The sequence below is a fragment of the Gekko japonicus genome, unplaced genomic scaffold (assembly GCF_001447785.1).
Source record: "Gekko japonicus isolate JY-2015 unplaced genomic scaffold, Gekko_japonicus_V1.1 scaffold46, whole genome shotgun sequence".
NCBI lineage: Eukaryota > Metazoa > Chordata > Lepidosauria > Squamata > Gekkonidae > Gekko > Gekko japonicus.
The window spans coordinates 846,402-861,329 of record NW_015169173.1 but is presented as its reverse complement, the minus strand read 5'-3'; the positions used below and the strand labels follow the sequence as shown (position 1 = coordinate 861,329).

The 14,928-nt window shown below is 47.4% G+C and overlaps 1 protein-coding gene across 1 annotated transcript in view; it reads right to left on the bottom strand.

Moving 5' to 3' along the window:
• MAN2B1 (mannosidase, alpha, class 2B, member 1) overlaps positions 1-14,928 on the bottom strand; it is a 33,301-nt gene that overhangs the window by 7,874 nt on the left and 10,499 nt on the right. The window contains exons 9-23 of the mRNA XM_015415824.1: positions 14,072-14,192; positions 13,795-13,873; positions 11,847-11,956; positions 10,726-10,833; positions 10,428-10,544; positions 9,488-9,691; positions 8,081-8,178; positions 7,500-7,617; positions 6,120-6,238; positions 5,951-6,052; positions 5,253-5,340; positions 4,694-4,774; positions 3,738-3,974; positions 1,456-1,558; positions 882-955 (exon numbers count right to left, since the gene is read on the bottom strand). Of these exons, the coding sequence (XP_015271310.1) occupies positions 882-955; positions 1,456-1,558; positions 3,738-3,974; positions 4,694-4,774; positions 5,253-5,340; positions 5,951-6,052; positions 6,120-6,238; positions 7,500-7,617; positions 8,081-8,178; positions 9,488-9,691; positions 10,428-10,544; positions 10,726-10,833; positions 11,847-11,956; positions 13,795-13,873; positions 14,072-14,192 (1,759 nt within the window). The remainder of the gene's footprint in view (positions 1-881; positions 956-1,455; positions 1,559-3,737; positions 3,975-4,693; positions 4,775-5,252; positions 5,341-5,950; positions 6,053-6,119; positions 6,239-7,499; positions 7,618-8,080; positions 8,179-9,487; positions 9,692-10,427; positions 10,545-10,725; positions 10,834-11,846; positions 11,957-13,794; positions 13,874-14,071; positions 14,193-14,928) is intronic.

The following is a 14,928-nucleotide window of genomic DNA, read 5'->3' as shown; positions in this document are numbered from 1 at the left end:
TTTTCGCAGGTAACGCAGTAGGAAGGACACACACACACACACACACACAATGAGGTCCCTGAAGAACTGACTTAGATGAATCAGTGGTCTGTTTCTACATAAGGCAGCCCTATATACTCACACAGAAGACTGGGTATATGAAACTGCTCATGTAATATCATCAGTCTTTTCAAGAGAGGGTAGTGCCTTTAAGGACACACCAGCTAGCTGCAGCCAATCTCCTGGCCTCCATTATGGCTCTTTTGAAAAGCTGCAGCAAACCACAGTCTTGGGAAGAATACTCTTGAGAGATTCCTTTTTTTAATTCTGTGAATATTGGCAATTGACTGCTTTAGGGACGAGATGAGTCCTATCACCACCTTGTAATTTTCTATCCTGCTTAAAGACCCCACACTATTGTCAGACACATGAGAAATGCTACAATACCTGGTTGTGTTCCCAACCAACAGAGCGTAGCTTGCTTTATAGAGTGTATGCCTGGTGACCAAGATGGCAAAGAGATGCTTCTTAGTCACATGAAGCTGCCTTATACTGAACCAGACCACTGGTCAATCAAGGTATTGTCTACACAGACTGGCAGCAGCTCTCCAAGGCCACAGGCTGTGGTCTTTCACATCACCTGCTACTTGGTTCTTTGAACTGGAGGTGCCGGGAATTGAACATCAGACCTTCAGCATGCAAAACACATGTTCTACCTCTGAGCCATAGCTGCTCCAATTGTATCTGCACAAGTAGAGTTCTTTAAATAGGGCTAGGACCATTAAGGTAGATGGCCAAAGAGAATGAAGAAGCCTCTAGAGATTAGAAAACTGAAAATGACCAGACATTTTGAAGTAAAAAATCACTTGTATCAGCTCCTGAAAGCCACACTAAGGGTCTACTTGACTGTTTTGATTAGTAGTGCCTGAGGATATAGACAAGGCTGTTGGCAATTTGAAGGCCACTAGCTGATAAGCTATAACAGGCAAAGAGTACACCCTACAATTGCACAGGATGCAGCTAGGGGTTTAAACCCCTGCTTTCTGCTCTTCATGAACTGCCCCGGCCATGAACTCCATCAAAATTCATGAAAGTTCATGGTGGTTCTTCAGTTTGCGAACACTGCTTCGCAAACCACAACTAGTCAAAAATTGTGAAGAACTTTAGTTTGTCAGCTGGTTCATGCACATCCATCCAATAATGATGGCCCTGGCTTCTCACCTGTTGATTTTTTTGAAAACTGATCCTGCTAGGCTAAACATTTAACTCTTTTTTTTTTAAACAGCCCTTGGAGAAAGCTGGCTTTCTCAGAACCCTCAGCACTCTTACAGCCACTGTATTCACAGTTCCATGAGAAATGGCAGTAGGGCTACAGCCAAAGACTTCAGCTAGACTGGTCATCTGTGGGGGTAGAGCCAGCTGGAATTCAGAAATAGATGGTCTGAAATATTTTAGAACAGCAGGATGGAGACATACCTGCATCTGACTGCCAGATGAGCCTTCTCATGTCCTCTTGCTTCTGGTTGGCAGCCAAATTCATCTCCTGCACGGTGACAATGGTGAAGGAAGAGAACATGTTCTGGCATGGAGGAGGGAAAAAAGGGGTTATTTGCCGAGGCTTGGATACTATTGGAAACTGAGTTTCCCCCCCACTTTCTCATAGCATTGTGCTGCTTCTGTGCACTTCCTGGGTTTTCCTGTCTTTCCTGCGATCTCTCAAATCTGTCTCCAGAACTTAAAAAAGAAAAAAAATCCAAACTGATTAGAAGTTGGATTTTGCTTTGGACTAACATGGCTGCCTCTAAGTTCTGTCTGTCTTTTTAGGCTTCTCAACACTTTTATGTGTTTTTCAAGATATAGTGTCCCCTCCCTCAAGATGTTGGACGCATTTCTTCAACTGCGGCCTTAACTAGCCCCATCAAGCGCTAATATTCTCTTCTCAGACTTTGAATATTGGGAGAGCAGCTTTCACTGAGCTAATGTAGTGGCAAAGACAAAATGATGTAAGCCAGGAACTCTCTGGTTCAAGGCTTATTACAGCAACCACATACTTAAAAAAAAAAAAGCTTCAGGCAAGCCAGCCACCACGTCTCAGCCCCTGTCTGATACTGTGTACAGCTGTACAATACAGAAGTCCCTGGTCTGCAAAATGCCATCCTATCTCAGAGAGTTGTTGTGTGGATTCAGAATGGAGCACTTGGCAATTTTATGTAGTGCTTTTTGCCAAGTATTATGTTTCTCTGAGGAGAGCTTCTCAGTGTTGATTCCTTGTTCTGAACTATAAGGCCAGCGAAGTGAAAATCTGCCCTGTTGCCAGAGTCGTGGATACCAGCAGCAACCATGCAAGCTCCCCCTTCCCCCAATGTGGAATCCTGTTAACTGAAGTTTCCTCTCCTGGAATCTCTTTAACCCCATCATTTTTAAATAAAAGCCATGTAATACTTTATTAGGAAAAAAATCAAAACAGTTCTCCAGAACTTAAAAAAGAAAAAAAATATCCAAACTGATTAGAAGCTGGATTTTGCTTTGGACTAACATGGCTACCTCTAACTTCTGTCTGTCTTTTTAGGCTTCTCAACACTTTTATGTGTTTTTCAAGATATAGTGCCCCCTCCCTCAACAAGTTGGATGCATTTCTTCAACTGCAGCCTTAACAAGCGCTAATATTCTCTTCTCAGACTTTGAATATTGGGAGAGCAGCTTTCACTGAGCTAATGTAGTGACAAAGACAAAATGATGTAAGCCAGGAACTCTCTGGTTCAAGGCTTATTAGCAACCACATACTTTTAAAAAACTCAATCAATTCCAGAAAAATCGTTAGAAGAAGAAAGCACAAAACAAGGGATCTATATACAAGTTTCAAAAGTAATACTTGGAAAAAACAACCCCATTTTAAAATCACAGTTCCTCAAAAAGAAGAGTTTCTTTTCAGAAGGACTTTTGTGTCACTTTCTAAAAAGCTCTTGATTACAACCAAAGAGCAAAAACTCAGCTGGGATGTGCTCATCATACATAGAGATGCGCTGCCCAAGGTGGGCTCGGCTCGGGACAAATCTGAACGGGAAACTGCCTTATACAGATTCAGACCTCTGGCCCATCTAGTCCAGTTTTGTCTGTGCTGACTGGAAAATGGCTTTCCAAGAACTCACGCAAAGAAAGGTCTTTACCAACCCCATAATGAAAATTTAAAGAATCAATCAATTCCAGAAAAATCGTTAGAAGAAGAAAGCACAAAACAAGGGGTCTATATACAAGTTTCAAAAGTAATACTTATCTTGGAAAAAAACAACCCCATTTTAAAATTACAGTTCCTCAAAAAGAAGAGTTTCCCTTCAGAAGGACTTTTGTGTCTCTTTCTAAAAGGCTCTTGATTACAACCAAAGTGCAAAAACTCAGCTGGGATGTGCTCATCATACATGGAGATGCGCTGCCCAAGGTAGGCTCGGCTCGGGAAAAATCTGAATGTGAAACGGCCTTATACAGATTCAGACCTTTGGCTCATCTAGTCCAGTTTTGTCTGTGCTGACTGGACAATGCCTTTCCTAGAACTCACGCAAATAAAGGTCTTTACCAACCCCATAATACCTGTGACCTTTTAACTGGACTGAAGCTAGGGCCTTCTGCATTCGTTTTAGTGCCAAGCTGTATATCCCTTCTCCCCCAATTATAAGGCTTTATTAGCCCAACATACCACACTGAATGGGGTTCAGAAGCTTACTGTCACCAGAGAACTATGCCCTTTCTTATACTTCCCTCACCTGCTTGAGGCTGCGCTGGCCAGGCTGGTATGGAGGTCCTCCACCAGGTGCCAGCACTAGCTGGGGGGCCATGAACTCCTGCTGGGCCAGCAGCCGATGTTGCTCAGCGGAGGACTCTGCCGTGTCTAGAAGGATAAGGTGGCGTCCCCGGACCACAAGCCCGTCATGGTAAACACCAGGTTCCAGCAGGGGCTCCCCTACACCCCGGCTGTCATCATACAGCAGCCGCCGATGTACCTGGAGGCAAGTAGGGAAGGGAAAGAAATGATGATGGTCAGGATCGTTCTTACAGTGCCTGGGGCTGTGGAATAGATAAGTCTCAGAGTACAAGCTGATTCCTGGGATGGAGAAACACTGTGTCTTCCTGTGCCGGCCCACAAGAATTTTGGTGTTCCTCTTTACTGGTTGAAGGGCTTCCACAGCACTGTTTGCCCCTTGCTTCCTGGTCACCTAGCCACCCCCACCGACTTCAATGTGGAGAGAGTGCAGTGGTCCCCATGTGCCCATGCTGACACTCAATGACACCTTTCCTGACACCCACCAAGTGCTTTTAGAAAGTGGGTGGGGCCAGGCAGGGCTCCTGACTGGTTGTGTGGACTAAAACAACATGGCTTCAGCAGCAGCTGCCACTGCAGTTATTAGCTTATTCTCTCACACTCCACTTCTCCAGTGTACTTTTTTCAAATTTGTCCTCTGATCCCCTGCACATGGGCTTCCTCTGTGTGCGGCTCTGTCTCCCAGGGTGGCCATTTTGTGACTGGCTCCACTTTCCACATCAGCCATTTTGTGGTTGCACCCACCACCCTCTGTCAGAATTCCAAAGGTGTGCACAGGCTCAAAAGGTTTGGGGACCCCTGCAACAGAGAAAGGCTGTTTGCCGCCATGATTGTGAACAAGATTTGAAACTGTAGCAGGAAGCATTCCCTTCCCCCACCCAGAAGCCTTGCTGTGCTCACCATGAGCTCAAGAGAGCCATCAGCTGTGCTGCTGCCTCCCTGAGAACGGTCCGTCAGTACTGTTAGCTGAACCTTCTGGTCCTGGAGAGAACAAAGAGAAAAGTGCAAGGCTAGGATTGCATACATGCATATAAAGATGACCTGTACTTGGTAGGTGCTGCAGAATTACAGGTCAGGATCAGTGTTCCCTCTAAGCTGAGTCGGTTTTTAGCCTCCAGCTCACACATTTTTCTCTTAGCTCAGGAAGGAGGGCTCCAGAGCAGACTCCTTTATGCAGGAGCCAAATCGCTCGCTCACAACTTTAAATGCCAGTGGCTCACAAAGTAGAATTTTTGCTCACAAGACTCCACACCTTAGAGGGAACATTGGTCAGGATGCCACTGTGAATACTTCAACCCCACCAGAACACACCCATAGCCCACTTTCAGCCATTGCCCTAGCCTACACCAGAGAGAAAGCTGCATCTGTCTCATATCTTTCCCAAAAGATACTGGACCGATTGGACGGTGGAGTCTCCCAAGAGCAGCCAAGCTTATCAGCCACCAGGGGGCACTGTTACCTTGATGTAGATACGGCTGTTCACAGGGTAGTAGTTGCCAGCCACTGGCTCAGTCTGGCTCAGGTTCCACGTGGCCCTGTAATCCCGCCTACCAAGGGGAAGCAAACGGAAGAAGAGGAGCCTCTTAGCTTCTTGCCTGCCTGATCTGCTTAAGTGGCTAAAGTCTCAAACCAGGGACTAGGGAGACCTAGGTTCATATCCCCAGACTGTCCTCAGTCTGCCCTTAGGCCAGTCATTCATAACAATCCCAAGAGAGACAGGTTAGGACAAGGGAGGGGGGGGAACGTGAGGTCATGTTTGTCACCCTGAGCTCCTTGGAAGAAGATGGGATTTTTGAAAAATGCCACGACAACAGCAAAGAGTCAGAGAGAGAGAGCACAATAGACCCCTGAAGCTGTAAAGATAAACATGTGTGTAGTGCTCTTCAAGTGCTCATATGTTCTCTTAGAAATTCTTATGTGGCAAGGCAAGATTATATATGGGACTGGGGGAATAAGGCTAAGGGAAAATGACTTTAAGGCCACTCAAACTTGGGGCAGAGCGTGATCTGCTAGCCAATGTACCGCTTGTCCTTTTAACTCCTGCATTATCACACACTCTCCACAGAGCTGGGAACAGAAATATCTTCTTGTTGTCGGCCTACGATAGGTCAGCCCCAAACCAGGATGTCTCACTCAACCGTTGCCCATTGCCAGTACCTTCTCTCTAGAATCTCACGCCCATTGGAGTCCGTGTAGAAACGCCCATCGGTCTGCAGGTTTGTACTGAAGCGACTGATGATCTCCTTGCCAAGGCCATCTCTGTGGAAGAAACAGTGGTCAGAACTGTGCTCCAGCGTGGGCCCTCACCCCAACTTCTGATGCTCACCTGATTGGGATGGGTCCTACTGTCCACTCAAGTTCGACATACGGTTGCCCAGCATAGAGCCGTACCACTTGGGAGCACCAGCTGGAGAAATTCTGGTACACCTCCTGTACCACTTGGGTCTGTCAGGTAAAACCATATACAAATATTATTCTTGCTCGGCATCAAGAGGGAGTGCCCCCCGGCACCAACAGAAGCCGTACTAAGAGACAAGCCCATTAAACGGAGGCTGCAGCAGTTGCCTCTAGAGATACGAGAACCATTAGCAAAGTGCTACAAGGGCAGTCTACAGGCACATCCAATGCATGAGCAACCTTGGTTTAAGAGAGGGTTGGCACTATCAGAGCCAGAGGGAGTGTCCTAATAACTATTTTAATTTTTCTGCTCCAAGGAGGAATACTCCTTCCTCACTCATTACAAGAGCCGCTTGGTGACCAAATCTGTGACCACAGAACTTCTCATGGCACTTGTATTTGTATATATTCTTTCTGCAGAACTGCTGCCGCAAAAGCCTCTAGGTGTAGATAGTAAAAACACTATGACCCAAAAGCCATTCCCAGCACACACCTCCATTTAGAAAAGCGACTCTCTCCCCCCCCCCCCCCGTCAGTAAACACCAACTCCCCCCCCCTTTCCATTCTCTGCCACCTCCTTATCTCTCAGCCAAGTGTTCTTAGTAGTTTCCAGCAATTCTGGCTCAGAACACCAGCTGCCCTGTTACTTTACACAGACACATGAAGCTGCCTTATCCCGAGACTGACCATTGGTCTCCCCAGGTCAGAGCAGTCTCCCCTGACTGGCAGTGCCTCTCCAGGGAGTTGGGCATCCTGTCACCTACCACCTGTTCCTTCAACTGGCGACGCCGGGGACTAAACTGGGATCTTTATGTCAACCAGGTGCTTCACCAACTGAGCGTCCCCCCCGCCCCCCGGTGCAAATCCAATTCTGAGACCAGTGCACTCGATCTCACTTGGTTCCCAGGCCCAATTCAAAGTGCTGATTTTAATATTTAAAACCCTAAGTGGTCTAGGGACCAGGGTTTTCAAGGGCCACCAACTCCCATGAGCTTGCCCACATTCTCGGACACCTGAGAGATGCCTGTTCTACTCTTGCCAGAGGTGTGGGCAGGGGGTTACATGGGAGTGAGCGTTTGCAGTAGCAACATGGGGCCTTTGGGATTCCCTTCCCAGGAAGGCCCACTTTCTGTCTTCTCTTTGAAGAACTGTCTGAAAACATTTTGTTGCAGAGAGCATTCGGAGGAAAAAAATCTCTTCAAGTCAACTTAACATTTAATTGCAATTCAGGCTGCTCCAGGGTACACTGTCTCCTAGATAAACCCCCTGCTGCTCAAGCCGAGCCATCAGGAGCCCCTCCTTTTCTCACCTTCACCTGGTAAGAGTGGACTCCCTGGCTAATGGGAAAGGCTTTGGAATTGTTGGGACGGAAGATGTAGGCCCCAGACGCCTGTTCATTGTCATCGTTTCCAGCACTGGCATTGTACCTACAAAGGTGGATCAACAGGTAGAAACGGTCATGACACTGAGACTCAAAATAACCCAGAGAATGGAAGGCAGAAGAAGAGCAGCTCTTTATACCCCGCTTTTCTCTACCTCAAGGAGTCTCAGAGCAGCTTACAATCTCCTTCCCGTCCTCTCCCCACAACTGGCACCTTATGAGGTAGGTGGGGCGGAGAGAGTTCTGAGACCACTGTGATTGTCCCAAGGTCACCCAGCAGGTTTCATGTGGAGGAGTGGGGAATCAACTCTGGTTCTCCAGATTACAATCTGCCACTCTCAACCACTACGCCATGCTGGCTCCCCAACCACCCTTAGCGCCTCCCTGTCAGAAGTACATGAGCACCATTTATAGTCACAGGTAGAGAGACCCCTCCTCACCAGACTTCAGATGCTGCTGCTTCCTTCTCAAAGCAAAAAAACCCATCAGAACCTAGTCTCCCAACTTACCAAAAGAAGTTTTGAGAAACTGGTAGCGATATGCTCTTGTCCAGGTTCTGAATCTCCTTCAGAAGGCCTGTTTTGGGATCGAACAAGACCCGCAGATGCTGGTGAAGCAAGGACAAGAGGAGGAAGGGGGAAAAAGGAGACATTACTGGAGCACACCCAGTGGGGGAGGAGACCAGGGGAAAAAAGAGGACATTGGGAAGAAGAAAAAAGTTAAGCCAGAGAACACTGCTTTCAGAAACAGAATCCCAGACTACTTTTAAATGACTCTTCTCATCCTACACTGTTACTCATTTGATGGTGGTGGGAGTTCCAGGAATCTTTCCTCAAGGCGGCACTTCTGTTGTGGAAATCTCTTATCTCCCTGCTGCTAAAATTATAATACCTTGTTTCTGGGCAAAGCAAATATAACCCCCACCCTGGTGAGTGAAGCAATTGCAGTTTGGAGATCCGCCATGGGCACCTACTGGCTAGTGAGAAAAAAACGAATGGAGACACAACTGAAAGACAGGAAGGGGAAAACTAAAGTCAGGGACTTCAATACAGGCCAGCAAACAGTCTACTGAAATAGCTACTTTAGAGAAAAAAACCCCACACATTTTACCATGACACTTCCCAGCCGGTATGATAGAGGTTATACTGCAACTGAGAACGGCAACTGTGATGCTAGTTTCCTCTCCATCATACTTTTGCAATTCTTGCCTGAGGCAGGGAAATGCAGAGTACTGTAAGACAGACATTCCACATCATTGGCTGTCAAAGGCAGGGGGTGAGAGGCAGAAAGATGTGGAACAGGATGATATCATGAAACAAGGCAAGTTTTGCTAGCAAAATGTATGCACGTGTATGGCCACACCCCATTTGTCATCTCTCAAAGCCTGTTCTATCCTCCTTTCCCCCCAACTGAACAGCATTTCTGACATCTCTAGTGCGGAACACCACAATTCTTCACCCAGTCAGTTCTTCACACTCTCAGCTGTGTCATATTATTACTATGTTTGATTTTTCCTTGTATAGAAAGGAAAGAATTCAAAAAGCCCCCAACAACAGTATGTTTGCCCTATGAGACCAGATTTGCTGACAAAGGAACAAAGGCTGGGGAGTCAACTGTGTTTTCATAATGATCAGGTTTTCACAATGAACAGCAAACTAGGATTTGATCCCTGGTTGTGTCAAGTACAGCCTTTGCCTGAAGATCTGGGTAGTGCTTCAGGTGAAACCCCACCACCACCAGAGCTGCTTCAGCTATTGTACTGATAGAAAGCCACAGGCACAGAGAGATTTTCAAGAATTGCTCAGGTACAGCAACAGAGAGAAATCCAGGCATGTTGACTGGCCTTCAGCCTTATAGGAAAAGACCAGGAAATTGACCAGGAAGCCTAGAGTGGAGGGATTTTGGTCAGCCCATACCTCATTCTGAATTCCCTTTGCAGGCGGGGCTGGCTCATACAGCCTCTTCAGCAGCTTGGAGTGAGCTTGGTTCCTGCCAGGCACTTTGGATATGGTGTAAGAACTATAGCCCACTGGAGGAGAAGATGCCTGGAATACCAGCTCATTGATAGCATTGCCTCGATCACGCCGCACCTTCTGAGTGAAGCTCGATACAGGGATGACCTGGCAGTGGACAGAAGATTTGTTCAATTCATTACTCTGCTCAAGCAAAGAACCTGGAAGGGAAGTCCTCCTTTCAAAAGCATGAATATTTTTCTCCTGTCAGGCCTATAACCACAAGGGAGGCCTTCAGGGGCCTGGACACCTTAAGATATTCCAGGTACTTCTAAGTTTTCATTGTGAACAAATAATTACTTAATCATGGAGAAATACATGTGTAGGAGGCAGTGTTTTACTCAGTTGCCCTTCAGGAATTCAACATGCCCTACACTTCCAGTATCTTGGCCAATAAGATCAAAGGCACACAGGTGACTGGCAGGCATTTGACTCTTTAATTAAATAACTTCTTCTGTTTAGGGACTGAGTTTGTGTTTTGCACCTCTTACTTAAGAGACAATGTGGTGTAGTGGTTAGAGTGGCAGACTAGGACCTGGGAGACCCAGATTCAAATCCCCACCCTGCCATGGAAGCTTGCTGGGTGACCCTGGGCCAGTCACACAATCTCAGCCTAACCTACCTCATGGGGCTGTTGTGAGGATAAAACAGAGAAGAGGAGAATGATGTAAGCTCCCCACTGGGAAGAAAGGTAGGATATAAATAGAGTAAATAAATACCCCCCTCCGCAAACTCTTCAGCTCCATCGCCACAAAGTTTCGGGTTTGCCCCCAGTACTGAAATGAACCATGCTCACTTTACACTCCTCCTGCTCTACAAGGAACCATGGTTGTCTGCTTCTTACCTCATTCAGAACCGCCTGGCCATCTGGAGCTGTCACTGAATAATGGTTTCCATTCACTGGCAGTCGGATATTCTGGTTCACGAGGCGTGGAAGCGGGTTGTAGACAACCACCACAAACTGCAAGGGCAAAAAGCAGTGTGCCAGTCCAAGGCAGGCACAGGAGCCCCACTGGACTCCTTGGCCTAGTCGGGGAACTCCAGCGCATAAGCCTTGATTCTTACAGCTGATCTGGGAGGCTACAGATCTAGATGAGGGTCCGTAAGGAATGAGGGATCAGGCAGTAATGCAGCCCACTTACTGTATGGGCAGCTTCAGTCAGTGGGCAGATACTGATGTTGAGATATGTGCAAAACATGAAGTTCTCCTTGCTGCCACCAATACTGGCCAGGGCATTACTGATCACAACCTGCAAAAAGAGAAACAGGGTCACAATAAGAGAGTCCTATCCCTGCCTCTGAATACCTAGTGATCTAGAAGGACGGCAAGAGGAACCCTAACATGTTGGTGGCAGAAATTCGTGGAATTCTCTGGCATTATCGACATCTCACATAAGTACAATAGTGGAATAGTAATCATGGTCTTCTTTCAAAGGGTGCCATAGCACCTAACAAGCACAATGCCTGATTGAACCACATGAGTTTTAAAAGCTAGCACATGCTTGTCTGGAATAGGGAGCGGTAACTGTACTTGTGATTAATGAACGTGGCTAACTACATGAATGTGCGCTATGATTTATCAATGTATTGTTTGAACTTCAATAACGTTTATAAAAAACAGAAAAGAAATTCCTGGGATCAAAACAGATCCATGTGTTACACAAAACAGGGACAACCTATTCTTTAACCTATTCTCAACTTTTATTTTATTGCATTTCTATCCCACCTATAATTCATGCCAGAGTAGTTTGGGTTCTGGGTGCTGACGAGACCTAGAACAACTTAGTTTCAGAAAGGCTGCTGGATCATTGTGTTTAGCCACACTTAACTGTCTGTATGGGATCCTCGGTGTCAGAGCTGTCACTATTCCACCACTGCAGAGAACAGTGAATCTTCAAGTACCCTGCGAGCCCCAGTGTGGTCTTGTAAGTGGCCACAGTGAAGGGAGCAAGGTAGGAAAACCACCAGATTCTAGTTTGCACTGCCCAGGTCCACATGCACAATGGAGAATCAAACCATCACCTTAGCCAGAGGCAAATTCTAGCCTCAGGTCTCTGGTGTGCAGGTTTTACTATTCCCATAAATCCTACAGTCGCACCCTTTCACCTTTTCCCAAGACTGGGCAGAACACTAATAAGATTCGGAGCTAGAAAGTCCTAGACGGAACAGCTACTTAACGGCGGAAGCCGGTGCTGCCATCCTCCTCTTCCCTTTCATTTGGGCAACCGAGTGGTGCCCACCCTCTGCTGGTTCGGGCACATACCTGGCAGGCATCCCAACCAACTGACAGCTGTTTGGCGTAATCGTTGGTCACATGCTGCTTTGCTGTGCCGCTCACTGCATCGTGGTGCTGAGCAACTCCCATGGCCTTGCCTGCAAGAAGACGATGGGGATTGTCACAGCATCTGGACAGGATCCTTTGGGCTTCCGCACCAAGACAGCAGGGGTGTGCAGGGGGAGCTCTACTACCCAGTAATCCAACAGGAACCACACACCCACTCATAAGTACCAGAAACACTCTGAATCTGAATTAAATGATTTCTGATGGTCAGGAGCAGGCAGATGCTTTCCAAACCTGACCACTACAAACTGTCATGCAGTCAGTTTTACAGGCAGAGGGAAGAGAAGGCCAGGGGAAAATGCTCAGCTCTGCACGTGACAGGGATGGGGGACAGGACCACAGGCAGCTGGCATTTTTGTGCTCAGCACTTGCACCAATTAACATATTATATCAGTGGCCTTGGGAAGCCTTCCCGAAGGCTCGGTTACCTCCCAGGGCTTAGCCTGCAAGGGAAAAAAATGGGGATGCCAAAAAGCACTAGGATGGGATTCCCTAGGAATCACACAGGAGGGGGTTTGGAGGAAAAGTAGAGCAAAGACTACAGTTTGCTCCCTTAACAGGCAACTGACCTGTTTTGCAGACCTGTGAGGAGAAGGAAACAGAGCCATGGTTGCCCCCTCATCATAACAAGGCAGGAGCCAACAGCAGGCCTACCCTGCAGAGGACAGAGGCAAAGGCTTTGCTTCCACATACCAGCGGCTCGGATGGGCGGTGGTGGGGAAACAGAGGCACAGATGCTCTTGACTCCCTCACCCTCCACAACAGGTAGCTGCCAGCAGGCAGGCAGAGCTGTGGATATGGGATGGGAGGAAGAAGCAGAGGCAAAAAGCCAGGATTTCACCCACCCGGCAATAAGCAGCCCATATTCAGTCAACTCTCACCAGGAGGACTGTCACAGAAACAGGGCAAGGACAGGTGGATACCATGGTGTGATGAAGGATCAGAGCATCTCTCTGTTTGAGAGAACTGATGATTTAGGATCTGCAGGCTCTCAAAGTTTATTGTATCATGCAACCCCCCCCCCCCACTACTCTTGATATAAATCACCCACCAAAGCCACCGTTACCCTTATAAAGAAGGGTACGGTGGTGGTGGATTTTCACCAAACACCAGAATCAGAAGTACTTGGGAAATAAAATTATGAAGACACCCAAGCACAGCAATGTAAAACAGGAGAAGAGGAGAATTCGTTCCTCTCAGCTACACGATCCATTTTACCTTCTGCCTGAAATCTGAAAGGGAAGATCTAGTGAATGAGGAAGACAATCATTGAGGATTTCATCCCAACAACGGTGGTGGTGGTGGTGGTGGGGATTGCCGGTATAGAACTTGAAATACCTTTTCGATTGATTCCTTAGTTTGAGAGACCTTTAATTGTAATATTTTAAAAAATTCAAGTGTTTAGAATGGCTCACTTCTGCAGCATACTTTTTGGCACACCCTTAATAGACAGTGGCTGCCATTGGCCCTGATACAGAGACGACAACCCCGGAACTACTCCCTCACAATGCCCTCTCGCAGGATCACTCTCTTGTTCACTTCCCTACATTTGGGCACAAATCAGACCGGGCACTGAATGAAACAGTTTGCAGGCTGTCACGGAAGCTGCTGCAGCGGCTACTGGGGCTCTTGTCCTCATATCAACCTGAAGTCAGGGTCAAATAAATTTGGTTTTATACACCATCTGGAATGTTAGTGTACTCGTTTTTCCTGTTTTTAACTTATTTAAAGTGATGATTGTATTCTTGAATGTTATACACCACCCTGAGCCCCAAGTATGGGGGGACGGCGATTTAGAAATCAAATGTATAAATAAACAAATCTGTGCCTTCCCACCCCACCCCAAAAACCCTCTCAGGATCTCACATACGCAGCTCATAACTACTGGAATTGCCGTAAGGCCCCACGTTAGCGCGTTTGCCAGCCAGCACCTCTAGCTGGTTGCAGACCTGCAAAAGAGAAAAGCTGTGTCAGAGTGAGACATTCTCAACTGCTGGGTACAGGCAGAGATAGAATGGACAGAGCAAGACTACGGATGGAACCTAAGGAGCCAGTGGTCAGGACTGGGTCAGAACCTAGGAATGCTGGGCCTTCATCTTTCCCCCAGCCTGGGGAGGGAGAACGGACATAAGAATGTGCACACTAACCTGTAGAAAATTGTTGCTGAGCCGCTCATAGCGTTTCAGAGCTGGCCGGCTGGTGAAGTAGCCTGTCCAGAACTGGTGGGGGCCATCAGCATACGGAAAGAAGTCATCATATTTCACAGACCTGTCCAAGGCAGAATGTGCCATCAGCTGGATTCTACACAGAAAAGCGGGACACCACCTGCAGTGCTATGGCTCTGCAAATGGCACGTCACCATCCCCTGCCACTCCAGTTCATCTCGATCGTGCTGGTAAGCAGCCAAAGAGAAGGGGCCAGTGCAGGACAAGGCGCTAACGACTTGGAAGGCCAACTCCCTCCTCACCCATGGTTTTGCCAACTGCCTGTTTGCCTCCCTGCCTCTGTCTCACCCATCCACAACAAGGAGACAACACCCAAACAATAGAAACAAAACACCTGAGGGGAAAAAAATCTAACAAATGGCATAGAATGAGCTCCATCTTAACCCACCCAGATATCTCAGTGCTAAGTGCTTTTTGTTAGTATTTAGTCCACTGAGAGCAGTTGTAGTATCAATTAGCTTTTGTGCTCTCCCATGGGCTGGCAGCAGGCAACCTCCTCAGACTGTGGAGCTGGACATTTTTAGAAGGCAGCCATGATGTCCTCCAGAACACCTTGACTGGGGGAAGGAGTCCAGAATCCCTAGGGTGAGTAACCCAGCAGACTCCCGCCGAGGGGGACAATGTTGCTCCAAAGGGTCTGTTTTAATGCAGGGGTTTCTTAGCCAACTTCTCGTGTCCCCCAAGGGAGGCACCATCAGCCAGGTAGGAAGTGGCGCCACATGCTCCCCAGTAGGGCACAGGGAAAGATGAAGAGAGTCGGGGGGGGGGGGAGAAAATCA